The sequence below is a fragment of the Fusarium phalaenopsidis genome (assembly GCF_050370095.1).
Source record: "Fusarium phalaenopsidis strain FUZ10S chromosome Unknown contig_32332, whole genome shotgun sequence".
NCBI classification, from domain to species: domain Eukaryota; kingdom Fungi; phylum Ascomycota; class Sordariomycetes; order Hypocreales; family Nectriaceae; genus Fusarium; species Fusarium phalaenopsidis.
In genome coordinates this window covers 2,370,080-2,397,302 of record NW_028145391.1, presented here as the reverse complement: position 1 = coordinate 2,397,302, position 27,223 = coordinate 2,370,080, and the positions used below count along the sequence as shown (strand labels likewise).

The 27,223-nt window shown below is 54.3% G+C and overlaps 6 protein-coding genes across 6 annotated transcripts; 3 read left to right on the top strand and 3 right to left on the bottom strand.

The window, feature by feature from the left end:
* Positions 1-65: 65 nt before the first annotated feature.
* On the bottom strand, positions 66-2,460 carry LRP88_13729 (P-loop containing nucleoside triphosphate hydrolase protein; the record flags this gene model as incomplete). Its single annotated transcript, XM_083250087.1, has 5 exons — positions 66-1,602; positions 1,655-1,847; positions 1,903-2,097; positions 2,158-2,326; positions 2,377-2,460. The coding sequence occupies 5 exons, from the start codon at positions 2,458-2,460 to the stop codon at positions 66-68; spliced, it is 2,178 nt and encodes a 725-aa protein (XP_083094421.1).
* Positions 2,461-4,525: 2,065 nt separating this feature from the next.
* On the bottom strand, positions 4,526-6,109 carry LRP88_13728 (uncharacterized protein; the record flags this gene model as incomplete). Its single annotated transcript, XM_083250086.1, has 2 exons — positions 4,526-5,844; positions 6,028-6,109. The coding sequence occupies 2 exons, from the start codon at positions 6,107-6,109 to the stop codon at positions 4,526-4,528; spliced, it is 1,401 nt and encodes a 466-aa protein (XP_083094420.1).
* A 6,272-nt stretch (positions 6,110-12,381) lies between these two features.
* On the top strand, positions 12,382-13,029 carry LRP88_13727 (uncharacterized protein; the record flags this gene model as incomplete). Its single annotated transcript, XM_083250085.1, has 1 exon — positions 12,382-13,029. The coding sequence occupies one exon, from the start codon at positions 12,382-12,384 to the stop codon at positions 13,027-13,029; it is 648 nt and encodes a 215-aa protein (XP_083094419.1).
* A 5,289-nt stretch (positions 13,030-18,318) lies between these two features.
* On the top strand, positions 18,319-19,794 carry LRP88_13726 (NDT80/PhoG-like DNA-binding family protein; the record flags this gene model as incomplete). The annotated part of the gene is made up of 1 exon (XM_083250084.1): positions 18,319-19,794. The coding sequence occupies one exon, from the start codon at positions 18,319-18,321 to the stop codon at positions 19,792-19,794; it is 1,476 nt and encodes a 491-aa protein (XP_083094418.1).
* Positions 19,795-23,160: 3,366 nt separating this feature from the next.
* On the bottom strand, positions 23,161-24,695 carry LRP88_13725 (folic acid synthesis protein; the record flags this gene model as incomplete). The annotated part of the gene is made up of 3 exons (XM_083250083.1): positions 23,161-24,124; positions 24,181-24,389; positions 24,447-24,695. 3 exons carry the CDS (start codon positions 24,693-24,695, stop codon positions 23,161-23,163), a joined length of 1,422 nt encoding a protein of 473 aa, XP_083094417.1.
* A 1,058-nt stretch (positions 24,696-25,753) lies between these two features.
* Positions 25,754-27,020, top strand: LRP88_13724 (2-nitropropane dioxygenase; the record flags this gene model as incomplete). Its single annotated transcript, XM_083250082.1, has 3 exons — positions 25,754-25,766; positions 25,844-26,105; positions 26,210-27,020. 3 exons carry the CDS (start codon positions 25,754-25,756, stop codon positions 27,018-27,020), a joined length of 1,086 nt encoding a protein of 361 aa, XP_083094416.1.
* Between the last annotated feature and the right edge of the window lie 203 nt (positions 27,021-27,223).

Genomic DNA, 27,223 nt, shown 5'->3' with positions numbered 1-27,223 from the left:
AGTAACTACCGAGATAGGTTGCCAGGATTTCTTGCAACGTCCGTATTGACACATTAATTGCGCCGTCAGAGCAGCTTCTTAACCCTCTTCTCCATGAGTTTCTCAAACTCTTCCACTCCGTTCTCCAGCTTGCTCATCTTGCCTCCCTTCAACCGATACACCACCCGCCTTCTCAAGCTCTCCTTTTCCTCATCTTCATCCTCATCGTCTTCTTCATCCTCCATCGCACCTTCAACCGCACCGCGCATGAACCATCGGTCGTGGCTCACTAGGATTACAGCGCCTTCCCAATCCCTCAGTGCTTCTCGCAAAGCGGTCACTGTTTCGTAGTCAAGATGAGTAGTCACCTCATCAAGCACGAGACAGTGTGGACGACGCCAGAAAAGGCGTGCAAGTTCGCAGCGGACGACTTGTCCTCCAGAGAGCTTACTAATGGGTACATCAGAAGCGATGCGGCCAGGGAGACCGAGCTGGCCCAGAAGGCCGCGAAGATCTCCCTCGGTGAGTTCCCCATCAACTTCTCGAGTGAGAAGAGCGAGGGCGGTCAGGGCAGGCTCTGAACGGCCGAGCGCCTGTAGCGCATCAACGGCATGCTGCGAGTAGTATCCAAGCTTCAAGCGAGGATGTGTCGTGACAGTTCCAGAGGTTGGCTGCGTCTCCCCGACTAGAAGCTTGATGAGCGTCGACTTTCCTGCACCGTTCAAGCCGAGGACACCGATACGATCACTCATACCAACAGAAAGGGTAACGTCTTGAACCACAAGAGGGGTCTTAGCCGAGTATCGGAAAGCGACTTTCTCGAGGGATATCAGAGCACCAGGGAAGCGCAGATCAGGGGGTTCTGGGAGATAGACCACCACAGGCCGGTCCTCGGGTGGGATATCAATCTCCTCGCGAGCCGTCAAGTGATAACCAACGAGGTCTCTGTTGAGTTTGAAGCGACCGCCTTTGGCACTGACCTGCAGTCCCCAGCGATCATCGAGCTTCTTCTGTCGCGACTTTGCCTGGCGGAGCTTGTTTGTATCATCGTTTGCCTTGCCGGCTTTGATATTGGCGGCAATGGACTTTTCGATGTGAGCCTTTTGCTTGTCCTGGGCGTCCTTCATCTTGGTGAGCCATTGTTTGCGCTCAGACTGCGATGCTTCATAGGTGGGCAAGTCACCATGGAAGTAGGTGAGCTGCTTATCCTTTAGTATGAGCAAATCAGTGCATAGTGAGATGAAGTCGCGATCGTGGGAGACGAGAATAAGAGTTGGGGCTTGGTCAGACTCTTCAAGGCCTTGAAGATAGCGCTGAAGCCACATAATTCCAAGCAGGTCGAGGAAGTTAGTAGGCTCGTCCAGGATGAGGATGTCGGTTTCCTGGACTAGAGCGGTTGCCAGAGCAGCTCGCATGTGCCAACCGCCCGACAGACTCGAGATGGGCTTCCCCATGAGGGCATCGCTAAAGCCCAGACCAGTGAGGATCTTCTTGGCCTGTGACTCGATCTCTGAAACCCGAGCTGGGTCAACTTGGATTTGAAGATCAGCGAGCATGTCGACGGCCTCCTGCGTTTCAGCTTGGAGAGCCTCTGGCGAAATGTCCTCGTTCGACTGCTCTAGCCTATGGGCGTGTTAGAGACAAGGTCAAGTCTCAACTCTCCAGGGACACATACAGAGTGTTTGACTCGGCGACGACCTTTTCGTAAGCCGTCAATGCCTTTCGAGCCTGCATGCCACGGGCACCACTTCGAAGTCGAGCATCTTTATCGAGACGGAAGAGGCGCTGCTGGTGCTTCTGGTGTTTGAGCCGTCTAAGGGCTCGAACAGGGGCAAATGGGTCAGGGGCGTTTACCCCCTCAGAGAGACCTGTGGGCATTTTATATAAGCTTGGTTTGCCTTGGAGAATATAAGTCAAGATTACCTTTGATGTCCTGTTCAACGGCTTGCTTGGCTGTGGCCTTCTCGATCACCTGCTCGAGAACGGATAGGCCTTCATTGCCAGCTTCTGGCGTGCCCCTAGGCTTCTCATCCACAAGTTTCGTCTGCTGGAGGATAGCAATTCGGGTCTCCTCAGGTATGCCGGGGATGAGCTTTTCAGCAATAGCCTTGAGCAAAGCTTCGCACAGATGTGTTAGTCCTCAATAATACAGTAGTAATTCCGGTTGGCTCATCTTACTGGACTTTCCCGTTCCATTCCGGCCTACGAGGGCATATCGCTGGCCCTCCTTCAGTCGCAGCTTGGCGCCAGCAAGGATCTCGATGCCTTCACCTCTAGCCTTGCCTTTACCCTTGCCAACGGGCTTCTCACCCGAGGTGACAGTGATGGTGACACCTTCAATGTCGAGCTAAAGATTTTAGTATGCAAACCAATAATTGGATGGTAGAGGGGTCATACCTCGCGGTAGTTGGTGATTTGGAAGCGCGTCTGCTTGGAGTTGCAGAGGATGGTTGCTACGGATTCCGAGGCCATCGACGTCATGTTGAAGATGTTGGATTAGAAGTAGCGGAGGTACAAGTTGGAAGGGGAATAAATTCGGGAATAAAACAATTTGGGGAAGGTGCAATTGAGAGAAGCTCCTGCCTTGGTGATTGAAGTCCTGAAAGACCAGGCTCTCATCGACATGACATTCTGTCGCTGCTGTTTAAGTAGGTTCCTCAATCATTAAAAGTTGCGAATGTGGCGGGTGAACAATTGTTCGATTCTCATCAGCCACATTCTTTCAATAACCATCTCGTCGTCTGGCGCCACTGCCAACGCCGGCTCAACTGAAAATGCCGCCATCATGTCGCACAATAATGCAGTGACTCACACCGAGTGACTCGCAAGTCAACCTCCACACAGGCCATATTCTGGGGGTAAGAGCAAGATCAGCATACGAAATTGGGTGAGAAAAGTCGTTTTTGTTGTTTTTATATGCAAAATGGCTTGATTGACTCACAATTCTTGTCACAACGAGATGTGTGTTGCTCAGTCCATTCCTTGGCAAGTCACCAAATAGGGAGGTGGCCAGACGAACTAGTTAACTACCTACCTACCTAAGTTAATAGAGTCTCCCTTTAGTAATCGACTCTCAAAGGTAGTGATGCTTAAAGGTCAAAATAGAACAACCAGGTGTCTACCTATTTTATCATGGTTGCTGGCTGAACCTTCCATGTCCTTTCATCCTCATTCTTCTGCGGAACGCCCATCCACATCTCAGTACTTCATTATAGCATCTCCCCATTTACCACAACTCTTGATCTTGACTCTTCAAATACTCACTATCCTACCTTCATTCTGAACTTGTTCTCAAGCTCCGTACTTGTTGTTCGAAAGGTGGAGCAAAGCTCCGCATCTACCTTGATCGCCGGCCCCGGGCTCCACTCACCCGATATTACGGCCGGAGCCTCCTCTGGGTCATTTTTACATAGTCACGCCGTTCTGACAGGCTTTTAAAGATTCTTCTGACTAGCAATTAGATCTAAGGGTAGAAGTAAATTATGGCTAAGTTGCCTCTTTCGTGGAGTCTGAAGTGACATTTGGTAAGCGAGCGTAACATGACTCTCTGGTAAGGTTGTTACGACCATATCTGAGATAAGCCATGAGTTCATCAGAATTACGCTGTGGGAGTGGTTGACAAGAGATGCCAACGTTCTCTGACTTTTTACAATGATAGATCATAGATTAATCACAGCAAGCCGCGGCTAGCGTAAACTGTAGTCATTTTCTTGCCTTGTTTGACACATACCCTAGATCCACCTAAAATGCTGGAACGGTTGAGGCTATCACAACTCTTGCTAGCTCTCAATGCAATCTAAACAGTTGTGTATATATACTCGCATTTCGTGTATTTACTCAGAGTTATCGTAAACATAGGTAGACAGGTTATGTTGGCTACCTTCGGTGATGGGTGCTCTTCATCCAGCTCTCATGTTTGCCTCTAAACTCCTCCTGGATTTGCCCCTGTCAGCTCGAAGAGATGGTGTATATACGCAGAGTTTCTCGAAACTTTCTCAAGGTCCAACTTTTTGTGCCTTTACATAAAGCCCTGTTGCGGCATAAACTAGTTCCGCCCTCAGTAGCTTTGCTCTCCGACTGCGAGCGGACGAGGAGGCAAGTGTAACGGGCGTATCGTCCACATAGCCCAGCTCATTTAAGAAAAACTCAATTAGTTCCAAGCGTCGATCAAAAGTCCAATTAGATCGGTAGCCTGAATCAAGCACTTTGCTGAAGACATGAGAAATCTGCCCGGCGAGATGAGAAGGACTAGCTTTGGGAATGGGTACGAAATCTGTTTCAACGAATGATTTGACAGCATCTTATGGTAGTTTTCAGCATCAACATCGACATGCCGCTCACCATTCAATCACAAAGCGTTAAATCATAGATAGAAATACTGAGGAAGACTACGTTGTCAAGGTGGGCAGATAATAGGACTAACCTTCTGGCATCAAGTGGCACGTTTGAGGCTTTGCGTTAAGCCGAAGTCAATTCTCGGACTTAGTTCACGTAGAGCGTATCAGATGATGTACATAATTATGATGCTGTATTTCAGATTTGTTTTCTATGCGTCTAGATGGTCGTGCTCTACAGCAATGAACCGCCCCTTGCCAGCCCTCATCGTTCGAACATGTTTCGCCACGCTCTTGGCCATCTCGATAGATTCCCTATAGCTCGCTTGCTCAGAAGGCAAGGCATCCGGACCAGGGGTCCATCCTGTGTAGAGCCGAAGCTCAGTGATCTTGCCCCAGCTGTCAGCCCAATTGACAAAGTCGTGGCCAGATTCAGCACACAGGGCCTTGAACCAGGGTGAGCAACCGGTGAGGTCCAGAAACTCGAGCGCGTATAGATTCCTACTAAACATGCGCAATACGAGCAACGCCTCGCTCCAGTCGTGATCGAGCGAATGGGAGTACAGATTCGTGCCCCCGTACGGAATCTGGCCCCCTTGGGGAGTGGCCACTGTCGACATGCGAGCCCGGGGCGTAAAACACGGTTCGGGCCAGTACGCAAGGCTCAGGTGGGTGAGCGTCGTGAGCTTGGAGGACAGCGAAATGAGCTGCCTCCAGGATGCAGACGAGGCATGATGAGGATGCAAGGCGAGCGACAGGTGGGTGAGGTTGGGCAGCAAAGTCCGAGGAGGGCTGGGGATCGCCTCGGCTGTGTCCCAGGATTCTTGAAGCTCTGACGCGGGTTCCTGCTCCTTCACGGGAAACAGCAAGTCACTAATATCTTTTAATCTCATCGAGCGGCCAATGGACCCCGATAGATCAAGATAGTTGACCTCTAGGTTTGAAGTAGCCAGCTCATCCAACTCATCCTCGTCAAAGGTATCCGGCGGCGGCAGTAGAATGATCTTGAGATCACTGATGGACAAGCCGTCCTCGCTCGCAATTCCGACGTAACGGATCAGGGCTGACTTGAGATGGTTGGGCACAAAGTACAGATGATACTGGTTGTAGACTCGGTGGAAGCTCCAGTCGCATGCGAGCTTCCGCAAAACGATATCTATCATACTCCCACGGGAAGGGAGGTACGTCCCCGGTAGGCAGGTATCTTGCAGGCCCCTCTGGCTCAACCGCGAGGAGCTCGAGGAGGCCTCAGCAGAGGGATCCGCGGGGCCGCGGGAGACCCAGCTCCCCGGCGGAGGAGGACCAGCAGGGAGTCTTCTGCCATGACCGTCGAATCTCTGGCGAGTGATGTGTCGGGGAGCAGGGGCTGGCGTCTCGGGGATCTGGAGGATCTCTCTGATGGCGGGGGGCACGCTCGGAGCTGTTGCAGGCAGGGCTGACGAGGAGGCGGCGGCACCGGCGGCGGAGGGGCCAGTCGAGGTACGACGTAGGTTTGCTAGGAGCTCGTTGACGCTTCGGGAGGGCTTGTCTGCTGAGCACAGCTTGTGAGACTCTGGCTGCCACGCGGTCCTGAGGTATCTGGGGAGGGGTTCAAAAGGAAGCAAGCCGAGAGGTGGCCGGGGGTTCGGGCGAGCACAGGAGGGGCGTGTGCGCTGCCGTGCGATGCGTGTGGCGAGAAGTCAAGGGGGAAAGGGGACTGGATGGATGAGCTTACCAGAGCTGCCGGATGAAGAGGCTGTCGGAAAAGCCGCTGGAGTTGGCTTGAAGGACCTGATGTGGTTTCTTTTCTTCGGCATGCCCGGGGAAGAAGCTGCCTCTCTCCAGTAGGTAGTGGCAGGCGAGCCGAGAGGGAGTGAGGGCAGAAAGAAGCTCTGGAGATCGAGGTGCAACGTAGAGGTATTTGTCTAGGATCGTGTATCAACCTCGATGAGTCAAGCTGACGCCCAGCGTCTGTTTGTCGCGTGGGAGAGAGTGGAGTTGAACTGAGGGATGACGATGATGAGATGGATCCATGGAAGAGTCATCAGCGCAAAGAGTCATCCTGATCCAAGCCATCCATTTCCAGCTCTCCTGCCGCCGCCCTAATCAGCTTCGTCTCACTGGAGAGAAGCCATGACGGCAGGGTGACTCCAGGCTGGGCTTAGTGGTCTCACACCCCCAGTAGGCGCTAACGCCACTACCGACAGAGCCCCCAAGCCCCTGGCAGACAGTCCGTCTGAGCGTGGAGTCCTGGTCGGGTGGATAGGCGTGGAGGGAAGGCTGTGAGATGTGACTGCAGATATCCAGATCCATCCATTGTTGCTCATCACACGCGGCAATTGTTGACATATGGACGGATCCAGCGTAGAGCATGGTCAGATCATGTCTAAGTAAATAGCACAGCCGACTCAATCTCTTGCCGATACGCCCTCAAGGCCAACCGCCATGGCCTCCTCGCTTCGCCTCGCTTCACCTCGCCTCGCTGCCGTCTCGCGGCCCAGATGCAGCCTTCATACGTCAACCGGCCCCCAGCAATGACGTGCATGCATACTCGTCCATATACTAAGCCGGTGTACACCGAGTATCGAGAAAGCACCGGGTGATGGGTATTATCTGTTGCGTGGGTAACGGTCTCTGGAGCCTTGGAGAGAAACCCCCCTCTACATGTCAGATCGCGATTCCATACTTCGAAGAGCATCATGCCGTGCACACTCACCAAATCCCTTTTTACAGCAGTTCCATACTCCTTTCGACCAGACATATCCTGACGGGCTCATAGAGTGTGTTGATGAGTGACGGCTGTGTCTGAGGACTTGCAAGGATAGATGACATGGACTGCTCGGAAACCTGCATGTGCCCAGAATTGGAGCATCCAGTCCTGAAATCAGCAGGCCCCCATAACCTTGCAATCTAGGTCCCTTGCCATAGGAGAGCTGGATGGGTAGGCATGAGATGGCTAGTTGCTATTGGTAAATCCTCCCGATTGCCTTGACGACTTCCGGGGACCGACATCTCAGGCCAGTGATGGATATCCGGAAATAGCTGCTGGTCTTCTGCTACGTTCCATCAACGTTGGAGTCTCGATTCTAAGAATCTTTGCGTGTAAGTGACCCGTGGCTGGGGACAAGTGGTAATGAACGTTGCTTTCTCGATCGTTCCAAGCAGGAAAAACCTTGCCCGTCGGCAAGGGTTCATGAACCACGGGCGCCTGCGTACCTGATTTCATCCATCGAAGCTGGGGGGTCGTACAGAATATCCTTCCGGCCATCTATGGCGGACAACCGCTGGGTGGCGCCGAAGCTTGGTGGTCAATGTCCGCATTGTTGTTGGCCAAGTCGGCATGATGAGTTCTATTCGAGGTGGTGGCTTGGTGCCTGCAGCCTTTGCGGCCATGTGCTCTTCAAGGCTCGAGAACACTCGCATAGCGAGTTCAGATCCAAGGGCAAGCTTGTCCCCTAAATTAAGGCAACAAGATCCGTGACTGCTCATCTCAGGATGCAGCAGAGGGTCATGAGCCGGTCCATGTCATACCACCCTGGTCCGTGTCGTTTCAAAGGAAGCATGACAATCAGGATAGCAACCGACAACACATTCATCTCATGCTCGAGGGGGTATTTGCGGCGCCAATACGCCGCCCTGCTTGCTTGGGCGCGGCTCATTGGTTACCAATTCAGCTTTAACTTGTGCTCCCAGGCGTTCGCCACGTATCACTTCCCCATCCTATTGCGATATCAATTGAATAGGGAATGATGCCTCAGTCACGCCAGGCTTGTTTAGAGACCCTGTCGCGCGCAGAGGCAAGCACCCGTGAGAGAAGGGTGCGCACAGCAGTCATGGCCCCTTGGCCAAAGCCTCCTTGCCGCAGCTTGTTTCCGGTATCAAAACTAGCTTGCGTAGTTTGGTTTGACAAGAGCTTTATCAGGAAAGAAGAAGCGAACAAATCCGGCAAATGGCTCTAATGCAGGCCCGATTTGAGGTCAAGGGGACAACTGAGCAACCATGGAGCCCTCTAGCGATTTCTCCGGGCATGCTTGAGGCCAACAAATATCGCTCGGTAGATTGGTGTCAAAAGACCTGCATAGGTTGCTGTAAGCACTCCCAGCAGGGTGGTCTGGAGGGAGCCATCCTCCTCCTCCTTCAGGGTCGCACAGGGAGTGTCGGGATGGTTGTCTACCTGGGTACATGCCCGGGGTCTAGACCTTCAAGCTCAACACTCAACGGATGTTGGATGTCCGCGTAGTTTCAACCTAAGGCCTCATGAGTTCAGAGGACTCATGATAGTCACTGTGGTCCAGAAGTGTCCAAATAAAGGGTGGGAGTTGGGAATCGGTGCATCCCCTGTCGCGACACTCAAGATAACCGAAGTTATGCTGCCATCTGCGTCTTTTCATGGACACTCCCATCCCGAAGTCCAATGGGGCTCGAGATAGGGACATACTGAGCTGGGGCAGGCTTAATCCCCCTCCAGGCGACATGTCTTGAAATGAAGATGTCCCGGATAATTGCCAGAGCCCAAATTCGCTTCTGCTGGCCTCATACCCTATCTTGAAGACCAAGTCACATATCAACCAACAGTCCGCCAAGAGCAGATGCAGTCGGATGGTATTGTCTCCGCTCCCGGGTGTTTCTGAGCATGAAGCAGTCTGCGCCAGTCATTTCGCATCCGGGGTAAACCGGGTATGCTGCAATGATTGATTTGAAGTGAGACATTGTATCGAGCCTGGATTTCTGATTGATCTTCATGTTGCATTTGGTTTAACGCCGTCGGAGGAGGAAATCCGTCAAGCGTAGTGTGACCTTGGGAACGATCTCATGCATTTGACTTCCGGGTTGGGAAGAATGTGCCACTCAGACCACAGGCCTTGATGATTGGAGATCCACCTGTCTTGGAGTCAAGGTAGGTCCCGTTGCAATGGCGTTCTCGGGCAATAGGAAACTGAGTAATGATCGAGTGTCCACGGCTGACTCCCCGGCTTGCCTTTGGATGGCACACTGGTCCAAGAATGGTCAAGATGCGATGCCCTGCAGAAGCACTTGCAATGTCCGAATCGTGAGCTTCAGGGGAAAGGGTCGACAGGTCTGAGGCATAAGCTCCATCCCTAGAGAGGTAGTTTTCATCCATGTCAGCCATAACGCACGGTCTGTTTGTGTCTGCATGCCCCTCACCTTGGTCAACAGAGAAGACTGGTCATTTTCGCACGGCAGGCAGGCAACAAGGCCTCATGTCTGTGCTGAAATTCGACGCCGTGACAACAATACTGTGCTCGTGTTGACCAGCTGTTGTCAAGTGTCCTGTCGACAATCTTTATGCCGGGCCATCCAAACAGCGCAAGGTGTCAATCGAATCCGAGATCATGGACGTGAATATGCTGCTCATGAGATGCCTGGGAGGGGAATCTTTGAAGCCAGTCAGTCTCAAGCATCCATTGTCGGCAAGCCAAGCTTCCGGAAATGCTATTGCCTGACTTGGCTAAGCTGTGCTTACGTGCCTTCCAACTTCATCGGCGCCACAGAGACGAGAGGTCAAGTTAGCAATGAATGTTTGTTCAGTCGCGTGCGATTCTGGTCAAGGTGGAGGAGGGGATGGATATCCAGGAGGGATTCCGTTGAGCGAAGAAGGCTCGAACCCGAGATGCCAAGGCTGAAATCATCCGGTGTGGAGCAAAGAGAAACTCAAAGTCATGCTATATCAAGAGTGAAGCTTCTGGTGCCTGGTTTAGCGCAAGCTGATGATGGCACATGAGATGGAAGCTCCCTAGTTCCAATGGTAGCTCGATGAATGGAAGTCGGTCTTAGGAGCAACTGCCTCTGCCTGGATTAGATCCATCATGGCTCCTGCCCGGGGTCCCCACCAACAGTGCACTGACGCCGAGCTAGCGCAAGCTGGGGCCGAACAAACCCACACCGTTCCCCTCTGACAGGCTCTTGGCGGCGCTGAACGGTGGGTCCTTTGTGTGGGTGATCTGACCAATCATGAGCCGAGAGTCATCGTCAAGAGCCGCCACCGGAGATCAAGAGGCAGGAGCCATGTGTTGACCGGTGAGGGACTGCCCGTGCGTGACGACTCTTTTCGCTTCCAACAACACCATCATCCACTCGCATCTAGACCCCAGAGTAGGATATGACGCGCCCACAACGCCCATTACCAACAGGCTGCCTACCTTCTATCACGGGCCCGTCTGCGGCCCATCCGCGGCCTCTCCCCGTCTGTCATTCACAGCCTGGGCGGTTTTGACTTTGCTCCAACGAGAATTGATCAGTCAATGGATGGATATTCTGGCATCAACAAATGTCCTATTCGGACGGCACCTGCGTGAAGGATAGGGTCGCCCGGGAAGCTGGGACCATGCTCAACATCAACACGACCTCCTGGGTGAGATGTGCAGCAAGGATCGTCCATCCTTGCTGACTTACCCAGCCTGCATCTCATAGGAATTCAACCACCCTTGTCCATCTACGAGAGCACTCACGGTCCTGCTGCCGGCAGCCTGGTCAGAGATGGATCCTGGACGACTGGCGCAGCACCCTCCTGTAGCCCAGTGCACCACTGGCATGCTTGTTTGCTTGCTTCCCTGCTTGCTAGGCACCGAGCTGCTGCTTTCACCGCCGCGGCGCTGCTTCTGTTCTGCTTCTGCTTCGAAACACCCACAGTACGCCTTGCTTCTTGTATCACCTCTTCCTCGCTGCAGCAGGATCGCGCCCAGTCCAGCCTCAATCAGCAAGGCATAGCAGAGAGGATGGTTGCTCGACTTGAGACCTGGAAACCCAGTCACATGTCACATAGTACAAAGATCTGACTGGAATCACGCCGAACGGTCCAAAATCCCCAGCTTTACTGTTGCGAACTCACGCGCTTGATGCTTGCTGCAGCGGTCTCAACGGCTCCAGTTTCACCACTCCCCTTCTAGCCACAACATCTACACTGTGGGCTACAGCCGTCGGTCTGATAGATGCTTCCCAGTGACGGCCCGATCCGACTCAAGGACGAACTTGGATTTTATTCGCCATGTTTTCGTTTGTTTGCGCCGCCGGCCTGCCATGGTCAAGTCTGATTCAGGCGACAAAGCAATGCATGTCACGATATGCCTTCCAAGGTACGCGCCCTGTGCGGATGGGAAGCGTGACAACGGCGCCCTCGGGGTTGACGTATGGATCTTGCACGCCCACCCGCCCAAGGCTAGGTAGTCGAGCGGGAACCGACACCAACATCAGATGGCTTTGATGGACTTATACTGGAGAAACACGAGAGCTTGCAGGCTGCGAGTCTGCGAGTCTGCGAGCTCCTGCCGCTTCCAATTCTGGGCATGCTCATCAGTCCGTCCTCGCTACGATGGAGCATGAAATGCGCCTGCGCCGCCCCCTCCCTCTCACTTCGGGTAGATGAGAATATCATTGGCCCGCCCCCAAGCTACGCAATCATCAACGCCCCCTCGGAACTTCTGATCTTGAGATCGATCACCCGTTCCCTTTGGCCAGCTCCACACGAGCATCCGGCATAGCCCTGGCCTGGTCAGAGCTTCCAGCCCCTATGCCAAAGAGCCGTTGACTCTCGGCTCCAGAGAGCCAGGTGTGTTGCTGTTCCCTAACCGTTATGCCGCATCCGCCGTACGTGGAGATGAAACCTTCTTCGGCCTCACGTGTCGTTGTGTAAGGATGACTAGCCTCGTCAGGGCCTGAAACATGGCCTGGGCATCTGACAGGGGGCGGTCGATCATCTTCCGCCCTACTCAGACTTGGACGTCAGGCAATGCCTGCGTATGGCGTCAGGGTTTAAAGCCACCCGGTTGTCGAAGCGCGTGGAGGTGCTCACAGGGCCGAAAAGCTTGAACCGTTCAAGGTGGCCTCGGATGCTTATTCTGCCTCTGGTTGGCCGGTGCCTTGATCTCTCGGCGATTATGCTCCCTGGGGACTCTCCGACCTAACGCTGCACCTGGCGAAAGAAAAGCTCCCAATTAAGCATGGGCTAAGCCGTCAGTCGCTGCGTCAATATCGTTCGCCATCAGACGCAGAATGGTTCTCGCCGCGGATTTTCTCCTTCGCCGTGACCGCAGGTCTTGACCACCCACCTCGACTTCGTATCAGAGACAGAATGCCCAGAAATCAGGCACTTCGATCCAAGTGGCTGGCTGCTGTCCCTCCACCGCCTCACACCTGGTCTGGCCTGCTGTGTTCCGACTCTGGCGTCTTTCTCTCGTCAAAGCCGGACCTTTCCCAATCAAAGCCCGTGTTTGTGGCGTATCGTAGAAGCCTTCACGGCCGGGTGCTTGCATACTCATGCACTCGGGCTGGCGCCCGGAATGGATGGCTACGCTTCTCAGGCTCAGGGCAGCGTCCATGGTTCTCACCACGGCTGTACCATATACGAAGCACGGCGACTGCAAGTGCCGCTCTGCTCGGTCCTGAGGCTGGTCTCTGCGTTCACCTACCGAAGCACAACTGCCCAATTGCTATGTCTACGATGGGGAGACTGTTGATCGAGACTAGCTCGAGCAGACGGATCTCTTCTCGAGCGGCCATGGTTCGCCGCGTCTCGGCGGCCCGTGATCTCATCCCGGAGTGCGTCAAGGAAGGGCTCTCGAGGCCTTTGTGTGGCCTGGGTGGCGAGAGCCGTGGGGATTTGCAGCATGGCCCTGCACTTGGATACGGCTTCCTGCCTTTGATTGTTACCGTGAACTCCGTCAACATCGCGGGCACCCTCGGCGGCTCTCCACTGCTGCCAGTCATTGATGGCGGTTAGGCCATGCCTTACACCGCTCCTGGATCTGCCTATCTCGATCATCCAAGAGATGTCCAGAATTTTGGCTTTTTATTAGAACCAGGATCATCGAGCTCCCCATAATTTTCATGTCTCCTTCCCGTTGTCTCAGGCTCGCACAACCCAAAGTCATCCCCATCCAAAGGTCCCTGCCCCCGGCCGGTGACCCCGAGTCTGCCATTATTTCTTCGAGACCATCGGCAGACTGCCTGCTTGGGACTTAGCTCCTTTCCCCTTCTACTCTTTGCTCAGACCTGTACCACATGTTCTCGCCGTCGCCCCCTTGAGCCTCTCTGATCCCTTCTTCTCAGTCTGTTCCTGTACGATCCTAGGTCAGCCACCGCCGCCTGAAGCCGCAGCGAGGGTATATAGACAGCGAGATCCTGCACTCGCGCGGTTGTGCCTTCTCTTGTATTGTCATTGTTCACAATTTCCTCGCAGCAGCCCAGCACTCTGCCTGTCGTCCGTTACACCAGCTCGTCGAACGACGTCGTCACTCGGCCGTGGATCGACGACAGCCACCTCTCTCGAACAACGTAACCTACGAAGGAGAAACCTTATCAGCACGAACAGACTCGTTTAGGATTTACGAGGTAGACAAAGGTGAGACACGACTATTATTCTGGAATTCCTCGATTCACTATCGAAGACCTGGTGGTGCCTGGATGCTTTGACGGGCTTGTTTAGAGTTTCAACCGCTGAGCTATCCGCAACCAACGGAAACTCTTTTGGGTTTCTTGGGCTTGGGGAACTGGGCTTTGCCAGTTCCTTGCCAAGATCAGTCAACGCATATGTGCTTGCTGAGCTGCTCTGGGCAGCTTTCTACAGCATTGTCGAATCTGGCACCCACATCTCTCTCCCTCAGCTCGGCCCTGGGCGATTTTCTTTGAGTGCCGGTAGCAACAGAATGTTGAAAGCTGGCCCTTTGAGAAGAATGCCTTGGAAGCAGGATCAGACCGGCACCTCCAATATGGCAGCTTCGTAACTGGATTCATAAACATTACACTGGCGTCTCCGACTTTCATTCATCCCCTTGACACGCACCTTCTAGAACAAATGAGTTTTCTAGAGGTAGAGAGCTAACCTGTTTGCCCATGCAGGTCCAAGAACATATTAGAAAACAATAGGAGTCAAGGGGCTCCCCACATTCGAGGACAACGACAAGGAACCCACATCGTTCTCAACCATCGATTCTCCAGGTACGAGCGCTATCCCAAACTTACTACGATCCGGACGGAGAATGGCGGTTAGCTAAGAAGGAATCTTGCCGATAAGTGCATTATCCGGATCCCAGCCTTGACCACAGGTGGTTCGAATCTGGCCGACTACTATTGCGAATTGCCAGGTGGAGTACATTCTCGATTGCGACAGCGAAGCGTCGCTTGAGAGCCGCGCATGAATTCTCAAATTCCCAAGGTACGATGAGATCTTTCTCTTTCACGGAGCATTGAGGTTCCAAATTTGGGGGGGACGATGCTTGGCTGTGTATCTCCATCTGGAGTGGGAACGGCATCTAGTAGGTTCGGGTACACCAGGGCCAGCGCTCTCAAGACTCTCACTCAATACTGGTACGTATGATACTTTTCTTTTGCCTTTTCACAAACAGTCAGCTTCCTCGTCCTGACATACCACGGCGCGGTGGGTTTGATTGCCGCTTCCCCTCAGCTGCAGCTCGGAAAGACAGACCTGCAGCTAATGGCATTCGGCTACGCCTTGTTCCTTGCAGTGGCTTTGAATGCTCGCTCCGGCTGTCAGTCAATCAAAGTCAACGATAGACAGCTGCGTCGTCCGAGCAGTGCCAAGTCTTGCTGGGGGTAGACCAATCCACGCAAGGATTGTGCCCTCTGCAAGAAATCTGTGGCGTCCTGTTTTCGGCTGCAGTTCTGTGTGCTGTAGTGCTGTGCACCTTTGTACTTCGTGTTTCGTGCGCCAACAACGGCAAGCCTAAGATTTTGGCCCCAATTGGACTTGCGTTTGGGGGTCTGGAGTGCTCTGTTGCACCGGGCAGGCATGCTTGTATGGCGCATGGCGAGAGGGATCCGGTGCTCCAAGCTGTCATGACAAACTACAATTGGACGGCAAACAATCTGCATGACTCTGGGGCAACCTGGGGGCATGGTTGCGCTGTTATCAACGTTGATGATGGGATTGACATTCGGCTAACTGAACAGGACAGCAGACATCCCGGGCTGAAAAGCAAGACACGTTGCCATGTAGCCGCTCAGACGACAGACACACATCCATGGCTGTTTCAACAACAGAGAGGGTTTCCTCGCCTTCTGGGGGAGGAAATAAAGACTCGCCAGGCTTGTCATCGCCGTTGGGACCAGGGGCTAATGCGCCGTCACTTAAACAGGAATTCGAATCTTCGCCGCCCACGATGGGCTACATGGATATGGCGACGCACGCGGGAGAAATGAGGTGAGTTTTGATGACATGCGCTTCTTTCTTTGCATCTTGTTTCATCCTTTTACCCTCCTTGTCAGCGGCATGTTCTGTTTGTCTCGAGCTCTTTACTGCGCATTCTGTTGGTTGAGTATCTCTACCCTTGTTTCCCCAGCCTACCTTACCTCTTGATGGCCTTGGTCGGTACTCTGCAAAACATGGATGCTGGTGCGGTGGGCTTAGTAGGCGCATTGCACATTTTAATTTCCCTTGGACATGATTGATGGCTCAAGAACAGGCTCACCAACGTTCGCAAGTTGCGAACGGGGAACTGGGATCTAGGATCTGGGGTGAGCTCCGCCAGGGACCACTTGGATGTGATAACCCACGTCGGTGGCGGCAATGGTTGACTCGAGTGCGTGCTGCCGTCTGTCCCTTGGCTTGGGCGTTCAGCTCCGTTGTGTTGTACTTGACGTTATCCATCATCATCACCCATGACAAGAGAGCCCTTGCTGCAGGTTGGGCTTGTCCTGTCTCGTCATTTCACTTTTATTGTCCCGTCACATTCTACCTACAGGCGTCAGCTATCACTTGGCGAATTGAGCCGATGGATGTCATTCATTGCAGGCCTCAGCACGTTGGTGGTGGCGTTGTCGGGCTTCTCAGACAATGAATGGATGGATGGACGGACGGACAGACGGCATAAACACGGACTGGACGGGCTAGTTGCCTCGCTCAGTAACTTGTCAATTTTGTTGTTGTTGCAGTTTTCCCTGCCGGATCTAGCACTACAGAACCCCCTGTCAGTTTTCGTTTCTTTTTCCTACAAGGTGGCCGGCCTTGGTCTCTGCCGCTTATACTGGATTCGATTCGAGGACGGACCCTCTCTGTTGCTTGTATTCTCTCTCCCCGCCCAACGCGTTAGTTAGAGGCAACGAGCGAGCGAGAGGGGAAATCTCTGCCGAGACCTAAGTTGGTCAGGTCAATGATTGCGATTGCCTCAATTGCCCGCTTCTCTCCCATCAAATCAACTCAACTTGTCTTGGACTCGCCAGGATACGAGTTGTAAACCAGGCCAGACCAGAACAGATCACAGACACAGACACAGACAGGCCAGGTCCTGGAACCAACAGTCCTTGTCGGGTCAGCTTGCTCAGCTGCGACAAGTCGGATTAGTTCCCCAGCATTGTCTTCCCGTCCTTGTCATTCGAGCATTCCAATCCCCATTCTTAACTCGGCTTCCCCAACCCCAGCCCATCCGTCCATCCATCCAGTCGCTCGAGCAAGCCAGCCTCCCCCTCTCTCCTGCTCGTGCTTTTTTCTCTCTTATCCCCCTCCCCGCTGTCGCCCACAGAGCAAATCCCTGCTGCCCGTCCCTCCACCACTCTCGCTCCCTTGTTGAAATTTCCCAGCCAGGTCGGCCGGTGTATCCAGCCAGCCAGCCAGCCAGCCAGCCCGATTGCTCACTCACTCTCGCTCGCACCCACGCACGCACACACACGCACACACACTCACACTCACACACGCCGCCCATCAAAGTGCAGCCCACGAACGTCGTCGTCTCTCCCCTCCATACCCCCTTCGTCGGTGGCTTGAGGTTGAGCAATGGGCACGCTGTTCTAACGCCCGGGGTGCCGCTGTCACTGCCGTTGCCGCCTCGCCTGAGGATCTAGTCTATCCTTTGGTGTCTACCTCTGACTACGTACCTGTCTCCGACCTACCTACGACCTACCTACCTACCTTGCCTATCAAACCTCCTCCACTGTCTATCCTATCCGTCCACTGACGGGACGCATGGTGGAGGGCTTTGCAACCTTCTCTGATTCCCTTGCCTTGCCTTGCCTTGCCATGGCTCTCTGCCTCACCCCGGAGCCACTCCCGCGCTTACTTTGTCTCTCTTCTTCTCCCTCCTCTTCCCCCCTCCTCTGCAAGCCTGCTGCCGTTGCCTCGTTGCCCGCTGCTGCCCGCTGCCCAGTGCCGTGAGCTGCTGCATTTCCCGCAGCCTCTCGAAACCGTGCTGGCTGCCTGTGGCACACCAACGGTAGACGGTGATACCTGAGGTGCGCTGCAAGCTGTGATACGGGGAACACTGTATTTCCAGGGCATGGCAATACAGCGTCTCTGTGGCCGCGTCCTCTGCCGTTGCCGTCGCTGCTGCTGCTATTGCCATCCATTTGCTGCTTCTGTTGCCGTTGCCGTTGCTGTTGCTACCTATTGCCCGCGTCCTCCTTGCTACCGCTACCGCGACCGCTGTCTGCCGCTCCCTGGCTAAGGCCGATCCGCTGATGAGGCGTCAGATACCCCCAAGAAGCCAGCACCTCCTCTTTGACGATAGAGCCCACCCAGTCCTCGTCGCTCTTGAACCTGTTCCATCCGCCGGTCCTTAACTCGGCTGCGCAGTACCCCCAGGACGGAGGTGCCTTTTTCCAGTCTCAACCTGCCGGTCCTCAGCTGTATCCGGGGATCGACGTCCGCTCACGCCTTGGCTCCAAGTACGTCGTGTTGTCTCTTTTCTTTAAAGCTCTCCCTCTCACTCATTTTCACTTGTCCTTCTCACTCTCACTCCTCACTCCTCAACCTCACCCTCTAGAGTCAGGGTCAGAGTCGCACACCCTCTACTCTACCTTGCCCACTTGTCATTCCGATAGAGAATCAGTCAATCAATCATTCATCCCACTCCTGTTAACCCTTCAGTCGTTGGGAGCCGCCTCGAACCGACTGATCAGCTTGTCCTGTTTGGCCGGCCTCCCAGGCACCCCCTTCCCTTCCCCCATCCTCGTCCGAGACATGTGCCGGGCTGGATATGTCAAGCACCAGAGAGAAGCTCTCTTGAGCAGCAACAGGTAGAAACTGACTGCCGTCAGCAGTAGCACTTCCTCGACGGGAATGGCACATCCCTATCCACCTTCACATCGCACCGCAGCTCTTCCTCACCCAGGACCTCAGATCAGTACTCGAGACCAGTACACGCCTGCGACGCCCTCCTTCAGAAGGCCGTCTGAACACGCTACCCGCTCACCATCCTTTGCAACTCAGCATAGAGGCCGTCATCCCCTGTCTCCGACGACGAGCCCCAACACCGTCTTTTCCACTGCTGCCCCAAGCATGGGCTCTAGTGGCTACACAAGCCGACCGGCCCCGAACAACATTCCTCCCTTGCAAGCAGTCCACATGATGGGCAGCCTTCAGTACGCCGACGGCGCGGGAACGCCTGTCAAGGCCGAAATCCAGGGTGTAATCGACAAAGGCTTCTTCCTCTCGGAGAACGAATGGACCTGCTACCGCAGAAACTACTTTTCTTGCATCTGCTCCTTCTCACTGAACCCCCATCTTCCCGGTGTGTCTATCCAGTACACCGCGACCGGCTCCAACCAGCCAGTCCAAGTCTACGGCTTTGCCATGTGCATCTCGGCCGTTGTATCCGACAATGAGCAGCACAGCATTGAACTCGTGCAGCACACGCCTAAGCGGGACAAGGGTCCCATCATGAAGCCCGAGAGGGTTCGCCTGGGCGTCAAACCACCCCAGGCGAGCCATCACCACCACATGGGCATGTACCCAGACGTGGCCAGCCGCCCAGTCTACTCGGACAGCTTCAGCAGCCAGCCCGGCGGCCAGCAGCTCCCCACTGAACACACTTTTGAGCGTATCCAGTTCAAGCAGGCCACGCAGAACAATGGCAAGCGCAGAGCTGCTCAGCAATACTACCAGCTGGTCGTGGAGCTTTGGGCTGACGTTGGCAGCAACGGCAGCAACGGTGATCATTTCGTCAAGGTGGCCACACGCAAGTCCGCAAAAATGATTGTTCGGGGCCGATCACCCGGACATTATCAAAATGACAGACGCGGAAGCCAGAGCAGCGGACCAGGTGGCTCGGCCGGTAATCTTGGGCCATTTGGGCCCATGGGCGGAATGCCGGATTTCAACGCCAATCCGATGATGAACCCACCGGGATACGGCGGCGGCGGTGGTGGGTTCGATAACCGAGGAAACATGTATGGCGTGCGTCATCATGACATTCCACCCGAGTCGATGATCTCGTCCGAGGAGGCCAAGGCCATCAACACGGTCAGAGAGTATCAGTATTACCCAGGGCCCATCTACGAGACTCAGAGCGAACGGGTCGAACTGTTCAACCCTCGAACAGAGCGTGACGGCGTGGTGCCTCACATGGCCACGGGGCTAGACGTAGGCGCCAAGATCAAGACCGACTACGATAGCACTACACTCCCAAGCATCTTTCAACCTCCGGCACATCTCGGGGATCGTACACCTGCGCCATTCGAGGGCAAGTCGACATCGAGCGGCTACTACCCGACTTCCATGATTCCCTCGTCTGGAATCAACATGACCATGACATGAGCCACACATGGATGGCTCAGGATACGCTCTAGGGAACGAAACGAGACGAGACGAACCCGTACACGAGCGAAGAAAAGAAGATGGAAGAATCAAGTAAAGGTTCAAAATTGCATACTTTCGTTGGACACACAAATTTTCTACAAGAAGAAAGGAGAAAAAAGACGCCAAAAAAAAAAGAGCAAAAGACAAAACACAACAAAACAAATAAAAGAATCATGGGCATGGGCATGGGCACGGTTACAGGCACAGGTACGACTACGGGCATGGATATGGGCATGACAATGGCATGGGTTTTTGGGTTCAGGAACCAGATCGATCGATCTAAGGTTAAAGTTCTTTCGTTTGAAAAGACAGGGGCGCTTTGGGACAGCAGCAACCGAACTACCTGTGACGGTAGGCACGCATGGGGGGACAGAAGGCCAGGCCAGGGGCAAGAATCAAAATGACGACGATGTGTACGACACTTGGTCAGGAGCTGGTTGTGTGCGGCATGACTTGGATGTCTACTACACTACGCTACACTACACTGACTGGGGCTGAGAATGTAAGAGAGGCAGATGGCTCGACAAGAAGGTCAAAGGCAGAGAGGGGGGGATGGGAGGATACCCAGAGTGTGCATTTCTTCACTTCTTCTGACACATGGATTTACTACAAGTTTCATTTTCTCAACTGAATGTAATTTTGGTCATTTTTTCATCTTGGCACCCCACAGCCCTAGGTAACCAGGGTCTTCTCTTCTTGCTCCTCTTCTTACACCTCCTTTCTTTTGATACTCTGCTTGGTTACTTTGATATTTCGATTGGCTCCTGTGGCTCGGTGAGGGAGGGGTATGAGAAAGGGCGCACTCTGTGGGTGAGGAGGATGAGACATGAGAGGGAGACGTGGGCGTTGGCAAGCTGAGAGAGAAGTAACTGGGCGTCGAGCTCAAGGATACTTACATACATACATGGCCAGGTAGGTTGGGAGGCAGGCAGGCAGGCAGGCATACAGACAGGCACATTGGGGGGCTCGGTGGCATGCGGGAACCCGTTGGGCCAGTGTTGATTGGAGGTTTTCTCGGATGTCTGGTCATTTCTCTATTCTCACTATCGATGCATGTCTTCTCGTCACTTGGCCGGTCCCATGACTTGATTTCCACCAAAGACGGCACGGCGGCTCCGTGTGTTTTCGGTGAGGAGGGATCTTGCATGGTCTAGGAAGCGAAGCAAGGGAGGGAGTGAATGATGCTTGCTGGCTTGCTTGCTTGTTCAGCTCGTGTCGTATCGTTTCGTTTCGATTCGGCTCGGCTGCGTCGTATGGATGCGAGGATGGCGTTGATTTAGCCAAAGAGGCTTGTCGAGGTTGGAGGGGCGTGAATGTGATTTACGGGTTATCTCGTCTTGTCTTGTCTCGAACATGGCATAAGATGACAACATCTCAAGGTCTCAGAGGTCAAGATTGTCAAGTGCATACGTTGGGGAGGCGAGGGCGGTTATTATTATAGTGGTATGGATCTGTTGTCAAGCATGAAAAAACGGCGGCCACGCCAACATGATGCTGTAACACCCCCAGCTCAGCCTTGGGAGAAACCAGCAAGCGAACCCCTGGCCCCGACGCTGTGCCGTTCCACCCTCACTGTTACAGTATGTATGTACCCGGTACATGGTGTTTATCAGCAGATTTTACCAAAGAGGTTGGATGACCCGTGCTTGAGGCGGTTGTTGGATTAAGGTTGGCACGCTAGAGGGTGATTTTCCCGGCGGGAAGGGCGCGGACCGTCCCCATTATCAGATTAATTCATTGGAAGGGGCATGAAAAGAATTTCAATCAATCAAAAACTCGACGGGGAATTAATTGCCATCTGACAGTCCAACGATGGCAAATGGGTTTTGGTGGTAGATTACTCGACCTATTTTAGCCCGACGTCGGTTGAAGTCTAAAAAACTTGGCCAAGTGCGACAAAGCAGGGATAAAATCGGCACGCACGCACTGTATGTAAAAGAAAGCGCTCATCTCTCTTCTCTTAGTGGCTGTAAAATACAAGGGTTGGAAACAGTAAGTACAAATCTGGTAGGGGGGAAGGGATCGGCGGGGCGGGTTCGTGAGAGGGTCTAGGGTTGGGGGCACTTTGAGCAGAGAGAAAGAGGATCGACGCTATCTCAAAGTCTGGAGCGGGAGAGTGGATCAGATCGGGAATAAGCCAAGACGGGTATTGACGAGGCATAGGAGAGGAGGTTGGTGACAGTAAACAGCTATCGTCAAGTAACACGGTGTGATGAGACTGCATGGTCTAAAAGATGGATGCTGCCGTCTGCTGAGCAATACCGAGTTGAGGCTGCGGCGTGAAAATCAAAAACACCACCTCAGCTCAGCTCAGCACGGCTATCTACCTATCTAGGTATGTACACTAAAACTCAACTGCAAGTGCTGCTCGCAGACATACAGACATACACACAGACGTCAGGCCATGCCTCTGCATCACTCTACATTGGGCGGCCGACCGGAGACAGATATCGACGAGATGCATCAGGGTCTATCACGTCCGTGCCGTGTCACTCTCACAGAGACCCATCAAAAGACCCTGTATGCATCAAGCCTGCCTTGCTGACTGAGTATGCCCTCATCACAAACAATGGCGAGATTCACGGAGGAGGGGGGAAGAAAGCCCCTCCCCTCCATCTTCCCTGTTACCCGGTCTGCTTTCTTTCTCATCCCCCTCCACCGAGGCGGGTAATCATGCAAGCCTCCTTTCCTGCGTGCGCTGTGTTGCCATCCATTGCTGCCACCACTTTCACATCTCCCGACGTGTTGCGGCATAAGCGTCACATCTCAACGAAGCCAGCAGCCCGGTCGGCGGAGGCGGAGAGGAAGCCCGCTGACGTGGGTGGATGCATGGACATTGACCTCTTGAGATCAGGCTCTGTACTCGATCAAGCGAATTGGAGGGAGTAGAGTCATCACATGAGAAAGAGTGCATTCAGGCAGATGTCACTCGGTAAATAAAAAAATCAGGCTGAGAAAACAACTCCCCCCCCCTAAAGTAATCGGAGCAAAAACAACGCCAAGCGACTGCCCACCCAAAACAAACAGGGTTGATGAGCCTCATGCAGGTCGCTACACCGGTCGCACCCTGCCAGAGAGGCTCCACCGATGAGGCCTTCCTCGGACGCCGGTTTAGAAATTCTCTCCAAAGGGAAAAGGGAGGGAGGGGCGTGGTCGTGTATATGTGGGGAGGAAAGAGGTGATAGGCTGAGACGGATTCTGATATGTGACAGCTTTGACGGGGGGGGAGAGAGGAAAGCTTGGCGGGAGAGTCTGGAATGCAAGCCACCAAGTCGTACTCTATATCACGGCATTTTTGATTTATTCCAACTTGAGATGTACACATCAGAACCTCCAGATGGCATCCGACATCTTGGCCACCGCTCCCATCTCGGCCGTGTCGTGTACCCTCACCACGTCGGCCCCGCCCTGCACCGCCGCGGCCACCGTCGCCGCCGTGCCCCACGTCCGCCGAGCCGGCTCCGTCACCCCCGTGATCCTCCCGACAAAGGCCTTGCGGCTCGAGCCCACCAGCCACGGCAGACCCTCGAGACCAGGCCAGTACCGCAGCTCCTCGAGACGTCGGAGCACCTCGAGGTTCTGAGACCCAGTCTTGGCGAAGCCGATGCCCGGGTCGAGGACTATCCGCCACCGCCGGATCCCCGCCGCCTCGGCCGCCGCCACCCGCGAAATGAGCTCCGACGCCACCGTTGGGATCAGCCCGTCCGGGTACGACGTGAGCTCTGTCATGGTCTGCGGCGTCCCGCGCATGTGCATCAGGCAGATGGTCTTGTCGAGCCGGGCCACCGTCGGGAGCATACCGGCGTCGAGCACACCGGCTGATACATCGTTGATCATGTCTGCACCGCTGGCTATCGCCTGCTCGGCTACTGACGCCCGATACGTGTCGACGCTGATGACTATATCGCGGGCCTCTGGGATGGAGCGGATGAGCTGCACTGCTGGCACCACGCGGGATACTTCCTCGTCAGCTGAAACCTCGGGTCGGCCAGGCGCAGTGGACTGGCCGCCCACGTCGATAATAGACGTCCCGTCCCTGACCATGTTAATCACCGTCTGAGCGATGCTCTCCTGAGCATGCACCCCGCCGTCTGAAAACGAGTCCGGCGTCAGGTTGAGGATCCCCATGATATGCGTCTTTCTCTTGCGCGCGAGTGGCGTCAGGGGACTCGAGGACGGCGAGAGGGGTGTCATGGACGACAGGGGCTCGCCGAGAGGTAACTCGTTCAAATGGTCCTGGATTAGCTTCCACGGCTTGGAGGGGTCCAATGACTTTGCCGGAACGAGCCTGTGGCGGTTGTCAGATTTCCTTGTCACACGGTTGACGAGAAAAATTCAACTTACTCGGCCAGGGGTCTGAGGACAAACTCCCTCTCCAGGATGCCGATATGAGGAACCTTGAGCCGCTCATGGTCGACCCTCTCGTCGCCGTATAGGAGAAGATCTAGGTCAATGTTGCGTGGGCCCTTGTCAATGACTTTCTTGCGGCCCATTTCATTCTCAATGGCTTGTAGCTGATCCAGCAGAGCCAAGGGCTCCAACTCGGTCTCGACCTGGATGATTGGTCAGCCTCTTGAACTATACATCTTCTTTCCTCTTGATATACACACCTCACAAGCTCCATTGACGAAGCGGTCTTGGTCCGTCACATACATGGGCTCAGTCTCCCAAAGACTACTGGTCCTCTTGACCTTGATGCCTCGACGGTCCATCTCGTTGCACGCACGCTCAATCTCAGCAACGCGGTCTCCCATATTGCTCCCCAAGGCGATATACGCCGTCGTCTTGCGCGGCCCGCTGTTGCTTCCGCTACCACACGAGCACGCACAGCCGCAAGCTGAGCGTTTCAGTCCAGGCATTGTCGCGCAGAGGCGAGGTCGCACCGTAATGGCCGAGGGCATCCGGCATGGCGAGGCTGAGGCAAAGGCTCGCCTGGACGGGTATGCAGCATTGCGTGTAGTGGCAAGGCTGCGTATCAGCGAGCGGGAAGGAAAAGGTTTTCTCATGGCGATTTTCGTCTGCCGCTGCTACCTACCTACATGCTGGTTCGCGGGACTAGGTTATGGTGTTTGAGCGAGTGGTGAGCCTCCATGGAGAGAGGTTGCAAAAATTTGGCGCTAAATTGACGAGCTGGTGGGGCCTTGATGAACGGTAGAAGGTGGACGCCATGAAGAAGCGTCCAGGCTGACCATGACTCGTCTCTTGAGAGTTTGGACCCTTACATTTGGGCCCTGGACGAGTTGAATTGATACTGTTCAATCTGACTCAGAGTCAGAGTCGTTGTCTCTTGGTGGCTTTTGGGGCTGACGTTGAACTTGCAGTGGTTGTCATTGTCCATGTCACGGGGTCTTGAATAGCGTCCGAGGCCAAGACCGTCTTAGTCAGAGACTAGCACCGAGAGCACATGTCAGAGACAAAGAAGACTGTCGTCCAACAATGGATGGATCCCAGTCTCAGCTGATAATTGCAGCAAGGAAGAAAAAGAACTCATTTTGTCCGTTTCATCTGATAATCTCATTTCTCCTCAGCGATGAACCGACATAACCGTTTAAACCGAGCCAAAAAAGGCAGCCACGCAACTCTCGTCCCTCGGCATCTTCCCCAGATTCAATTTCAATTGCGCGCTAAGCCATAACCGGCCTAACCCCCCGCATCATCCTCCCATCTCCGGCTCCAAGCCTCGGCATGTGGTCCATCCGTCGTCCATCGCGAAGCAGCTTCTGGCCTCTTTCTTGCATCCCCCTCAGCTGATCAAACAACTTTAGGGGCTTGTTTATAATCTCTTGAGCCCCTGCTGACCACGCTTGCTAACTTCTCCATACTCTTTCTTTCTACTCCTCCTCCACTTACTCCTCATCCACCAAGCGAGCAGCTCTTGTCCTCCATCTACAAAACCTCAGTCGCCAATCTAGACATCATGGCCTCCCCACGTACGTCATTACCCCGGAATCGCATTCGCTCCCCTATGATGCGCAAGCAATCGCTAACAGAAACTCTCGTCATGCAGAGAAGCTCCGAACCCCCATCACCGATCTGTTCAAGATCAAGCACCCCGTTCTGCTCGCCGGCATGAACGTGGCTGCCGGCCCCAAGCTCGCCGCCGCAGTCTCCAACGCCGGCGGCCTCGGTGTCATCGGAGGCGTCGGCTACACCCCAGAGATGCTGCGCGAGCAGATCGCCGAGCTCAAGAGCTTCCTCGTCGACAAGAACGCCCCCTTTGGTGTTGACCTGCTTCTCCCCCAGGTCGGCGGAAGCGCTCGCAAGACCAAGTACGTTTTCTCCCATCCTCCACATTCCGGCCCCTCCACTCCCGACATGTCCTCAATCACATGCAAATTTGAACATGAACACTTTGGCTGACACTCCGAAACAGCTACGACTACACCAAGGGCAAGCTCAATGAGCTGGTCGACATCATTATCCAGGAGGGCGCCAAGCTCTTCGTCTCGGCCGTCGGCGTGCCCCCCAAGGCCGTCGTCGACAAGCTCCACGCCAACGGCATCGTCTACATGAACATGATCGGCCATGTCAAGCACGTTCAGAAGTGTATCGACCTTGGCGTCGACATCATCTGCGCTCAGGGTGGTGAGGGTGGCGGCCACACTGGCGACATCCCCACCACCGTCCTTATCCCCGCCGTCGTCGACATTTGCAAGAAGCACAAGTCGCCCCTGACCGGCCAGCCTGTTCAGGTCATTGCCGCTGGTGGCATTCACAACGGCCAGCTGCTCGCCGCCTCTCTCATGATGGGCGCTGGCGCCGTCTGGGTCGGCACTCGTTTCATCCTGACTGATGAGGCTGGCGCCCCCAAGGCCCACAAGGAGGCTGTCCGCACCTCTGGCCACGACGACAACATCCGCACCATCATCTTCACCGGCCGTCCCATGCGTGTGCGCAACAATGAGTACATCAACGACTGGGAGACCAACCGCGTGGCCGAGATGAAGGAGCTCGCTGCCAAGGGTGTCATCCCCTACGAGGCCGACCTCGACAAGCTGTCCGAGAACGCCAACGACAACGATGACGAGGAGGAGGACATCTTTGACAAGTACCGCCCTTACCTCATGGGCAAGTGTGCTGCCGTGGTCAACGAGCAAAAGTCGGCCAAGGCCGTCGTGGACGAGTTTGTGGATGACGCCGTCGCTTGGTTGCAGAAGGGCAACAAGATGATTGCCAAGCTGTAACAGCCTTTTTTCTTTGACGCTCCTGTTTTCTGGATACCTTATTGTAGACTATAGCATCACCATGTAGTACGCACCATTGCAGCATGAATTCATTGCTTTACTTGATCTGACACTTGAAAAGATTTAAAACAGTGTAGACTCTTTTTTATCGTAAACTAAGGTAGGTAGCAAACATCAAATCTCTATTTCATACTAGGTAACCA